The sequence below is a fragment of the Bidens hawaiensis genome, unplaced genomic scaffold (assembly GCF_021521415.1).
Source record: "Bidens hawaiensis isolate Kalapana, Puna unplaced genomic scaffold, B.hawaiensis_p1.1 tig00041444_1, whole genome shotgun sequence".
Taxonomy (NCBI): Eukaryota; Viridiplantae; Streptophyta; class Magnoliopsida; order Asterales; family Asteraceae; genus Bidens; species Bidens hawaiensis.
Window position 1 is genome coordinate 81,853 of NW_027497336.1, and position 5,181 is coordinate 87,033.

The 5,181-nt window shown below is 39.1% G+C and overlaps 1 protein-coding gene across 1 annotated transcript; it reads left to right on the plus strand.

Moving 5' to 3' along the window:
• The first annotated feature begins 3,113 nt into the window (after positions 1–3,113).
• Positions 3,114–4,127, plus strand: LOC143592927 (uncharacterized). The gene has a single exon (XM_077072705.1). The coding sequence runs from the start codon at positions 3,114–3,116 to the stop codon at positions 4,125–4,127; it is 1,014 nt and encodes a 337-aa protein (XP_076928820.1).
• Positions 4,128–5,181: the final 1,054 nt, after the last annotated feature.

The window sequence follows — 5,181 nt, forward strand, 5'->3', positions numbered from 1 at the left end:
TTATAGCTTTGCTGTCGGTGGGATTTTACTGGGTATGATTGATTGATTGATATATATCGCGTTCTAGAGCTTAGACTGTTGGAACCTTAGAGCTTGGCACGAACTTCAAGGTTGGCACGCAAAACGAGGCGACATATGGTGTTCGTCGTGTCGTGCACGTACTTCGATATAGATTGTCGGGTTATTCTCGTGTAGCACGCACTTCGAGGTATCGTCGGTATATAGCACGAATTACGGGGTGACGATTGTCGGATTGGCACAGAAACCGAGGTAGTGAGAGAGTGATTTCTAGAGAGATAATCTAGAGAGAGAGTTTGGTGTGAGAATGAATGAGCCGTGAGCCCTCCCTTTATAGGCTGATTTTGGGTCCCATCGCGGTACGCGATGGTCCTCTTCTTGGGCCGTCGCGTACCGCGACGCCACTATTTCTGCATGGGCGCCACGTGTCCTTCCCTGCTGCCATGTGTCCCTGAGTCATCACGGGTCATCGCATACCGCGATGGCCGTGTTCTTGGACTCATCACGTAGCGCGATGGGTCCCTATATACCATTTTTCATTTTCAGTCCCTTGTCTTTGATAGCTTGTCATTTCTAGGCCTAACTTCCATTGTCTAAAAATACTAAGGCGGCTCTCAAGCGGCTCGCAGCGATGCGAGCGTGCAAAGTGCGCCACATTGCGCCCATCGCCCGAGCGCGTGCGCGTGCGCTGTGCGCGTCGGGTGCTTCGCACCCTCCGCTAGGACCACTGGGTGCATGCTAGGCATATAAGAATATTATTATGAAAAATTTCTTCCTTATAAAAAGCTTCCATTTCTTTACCACTTTCCATGTGGGATGAGTTTTAATTTCCTTATTTATACCCATGTGGAATGCTTTCACTTTCTTACATCTTTCAATGTGGGTTGGAATTTCCTTATTTCATATCCTTAACATAAGATAACTTTATTCATGGAATATTTTTATTTACTTATAGAATGGTTTTATTTTCTTTATTCATTACCTATTAGAGAATAATTTGATCATTCAACTTTACTAAGTTGTCAACTTTGTGTCGAAATTTTGAAGATGTTACAGTTTTGTCCTTTTAACAATATTCACATGAAGTGGTGAAGAAAAGCATGTCCACTTGTAAGCAAATAATCACATAATCATATACAATCAACTTTAGGCACACATAAGCATCTCATATTCTCATGCATTTAGTGCAAAACATTGCTCACTCAAGTATGATCAATTTCTCATGTCATGTATTAGAGCCTTTTTTATCACTATAAAGTAATTTTTAAGCTTACACACTTGATTCTCTTGATTATAACCATAAACCTTTAAACTATTCCATATAACTTTTTTCTTCCAGGTCCCTATTTTAATTACTCGTTTATCTATTTAGTGTCCAACTAGGTCATTGATGGAAGTAAGGAATAATAGACGGTTAGTAATCGATCTAATTATATCAATTTAGGGAACCAAAGAACATAAGTCAAAAAACTCAGACATACTTCTTTTGAGGTAGCTTCAACTACCGCTCTAGCATTAAACTTAATATAATTATCGCGCATTATTTTATTTTTAAATATGTTACATTATAATGCGTGTGACTATTAGGCAAATATACAAAATTTATTAAGTTCGCTTTTATCATACATTATTTTTCTTTAAATGGATGCCACCATTTTGATATAAAGCTCCCCGTTTAAAGTTGTGTTGAATGGAGAGATTAATAACCATCGAAACAAAAAGTTGTGTTGTGAAAGAGCTATATAACAAGAGTTTATCTATTGTTTCTTATAAAAAATATAAATAACAAATTAAATGTAAGATAAATCCATTAAAATGAGATTGATGGTTTATTCGTAAAGACAAATCCATTAAAATATCAAGAGACTCGGGGTCTTGGGCTCATGTCTTATAGAAGACAGAAATTCGCCGTTAGCAAAAATCAAAAGTTAGAATAATTTTAAATTTATTGAAGGTTGATATAGTAGTGAAGTTATATGAGTTAGTGCATGTATTTTTGTCAAAAAGATAAATCATTGCTTAAGTTGAATCACATTGAGTACCATTTTAACCAAATATAATTTGAAAGTTAAAACTTAAAAACACTAATGTCTTTATTGTTGGGAATTTCGGTTCAAGACCGTTACTTGGCGTGCAAGGTTAAGTAACGAGATTTAAGGAGTGGATAATTATAAACAATTAAATGTGCTTAGATTTAATTGTTAGTATAATTATTATGTCCTATTATTTAGCAATCCTAGTTGTAGTTTAAACGTGATAGGTTAGATTATAAATACCCGTGCTTTGGGGTTTAGAGATTGTAACAGTAATTGGGTAATTGAGTTTTGTGAAGTTTCTCAATAATATAACATACGTGTTTGGGTGCTTAGCCAAATTAACGTGTTTGTGACGTGAAGGAACTCCCACCGGCGTTCAATCGATTCGGCAGTAGCGGCATCCAAACCTGTGACGTGAGGGGGAAGCAGCAGCAATCGATTAACAGCTCCAATCGGAACCAACCTGCGAAGTGAGGGAGTTCCGATAGGTAATTAAAAGAAGGACGTCCGCGTTTTAGGGGCTGCCGTTCACGTTAAACACCGTCAATAGCAACCGGCCAGGTCTGTGCAATTTGGGACCTGCGTTCATCAGTTGGTTTCTTGCAAAAGGCATCTTTAATTAATCTCTTGTTTTGTAAAGAAGCTCGCATATAGAGGTGGTATACAGTTTTTCATCAACTGTTCACGTGATTTTTGGTGTAAGGGCACAGTGGTAAAAAGAGTTCTGCTAATTAATTTCATTATAAAAAGAGTTCACGTGATTAATTGGTTCCAATATCATTAATTGGAATTGATATCTTGAATCAATATAGTATTGGTTTCACTTTATTGATTTTTTATCAATAAATCTCACCATACAAATATTTTGAGTCACCGGTAAGGACGGCTCAAAAGCATATTGTGATTTCAAGTTCATTGAAAGAGAATCGGTTGTGGTTAGCTCTAAAATTGAAAGGTGTGTTCGGATTAGATTCGGAACTGGGTTGAATCGTGTAGGCTGGAAAAATTGAACCAGTTACACCAAGGGATTTTTCGAAAACTTATAGTCGTAGAACCAAGATGGGTGACGCGAACCAAGCGAAAAAGGAAACGATCTCCGGGTCGTTTCAGTGTCCGCGTTTGACGAAAACAAATTACACAATTTGGAGTATGCATATGGAGGTTATTTTTGGGATTCATGGAGTTTGGGATGTGATTGACCCGGGCTCTAATGACACGAAGCAAAATAACATCGCGAAGGCGCTTCTGTTCCAGTCGATTCCCGAGGAACAGATACTTCAAATCGGTAATTTTAAATTGGCAAAAGAGATGTGGGATGCCATAAAGTCAAGAAATATGGGCGCGGAACGTGTGAAGGATGCTAGACTTCATACGCTAATACGTGAATTTGACGGTTTGATGATGAAAGAAACCGAAACCATTGACGAGTATGCCTCGAGAATAACCGCGATCTCTTCTAGAGCAGTCACACTTGGACAACCGTATGAAGAAAGGAAGCTAGTCCAGAAATTCTTCACAAGCCTGCCGAGCCGGTTTATCCAAGTTGTAGCATCCCTTGAGCAAGTGTTAGACCTTAAAACAGTCGGTTTTGAGGATGTTGTCGGGAGGTTAAAAACTTATGAGGAGCGTATCAAAGGGCACGTGTTACGTTCTGAAGAAGGTAAACTTTTGTTTAATAATTCTGAATCCTCTTCGAGTTCGAAACAGTTTTCACGCGAATCGAGTAGGGGGCGTGGGAAAGTTTCGAATCAAGGACGTGGTAATGGACGTGGTGGTGGACGTGGGAGTCATAACCATGGTTCACAAGGAGGGTCCAATGAAGGGGATAAACGAAAGGGTAAAAAGGATTACTCAGAAGTTCAATGCTTTCGTTGTGATGAATTTGGTCACTTCGTTTCGAGGTGTCCGGTACGAAGGAAAGAGAGGCAAACACATTTGGCCGAATCAAAAGAAAAAGACCCGTCCCTCTATATGGTGCAGTGTGTTCAAGAAAAAGTGTACTTGAATGAGCGTGGTTATACCAAAAGATTACGAGAGTGGTTCGAACGAACAAGACTTGTGGTATTTGGATAACGGTGCGAGCAACCATATGACGGGTAATCTATCTTTTTTCTCTGAGTTAAATAAGCGTGTTGGTGGCAAAGTTAAATTCGGAGATGGGTCTTATGTTGATATTTGCGGGAAATGGTCGATATTGCTAGTCGGTAAAATGGGGGAGCAACAATTATTGACCGACATTTATTATATTCATAGTTTACAAAGTAATATTATTAGTCTTGGGCAAGCAACAGAAAGTGGTTGTGATATTCATATGAAAGATGATTACTTGTTGATGTATGATGATCAAGGAAAATTGTTGATGCGGGTTACTTGATCCAAGAATCGTCTTTATACGATAAAATTAAAGACGGGGAAACCCGTGTGTTTACAATCCCGGATTGATAACGAGAATTGGCTTTGGCACGCGAGACTAGAACACCTAAATTTCGAGTCTATGAAACAAATGGTGAAAAATAATATGGTTGTTGGAATGCCAAAAGTTGATCAAGAAAATCAAATTTGTGACTCGTGCTTAGTCAGGAAGCAAACGAGGAAACCGTTTCCGAAGTCGGCGACTTTTAGAGCAACCCGAGCGTTGGAACTAATCCATGGAGATTTATGCGGGCCCATTACTCCTAGTACCATAGTCGGAAATAGGTATGTGTTCGTCTTGATAGATGATTTTTCTCGTTTCATGTGGACTTTTCTGTTGAAGGAAAAAAATGAAGCTTTCGACACCTTCAAGCGATTTAAAGTCATGGTGGAAGCGGAAAATAGTGAGAAAATCAAGACGTTACGAACCGATCGAGGGGGAGAATTTACCTCTCGTGAATTCAATCGGTTCTCAGAAAATGAGGGGTTTATTCGGCATTTAACTGCTCCATATACACCTCAACAAAACGGTGTTGTCGAAAGGCGAAACCGCACGATATTGGATATGACTCGGAGCATATTAAAAGCGAGACAAGTTCCGAATTATATGTGGGGTGAAGCGGTGAGACATTCGACCGACGTGATTAATAAAATTCCAACTCGAGCGTTAAAAGACAAAACACCGTATGAGATGTTAAAACGAAAGAAACCGGAT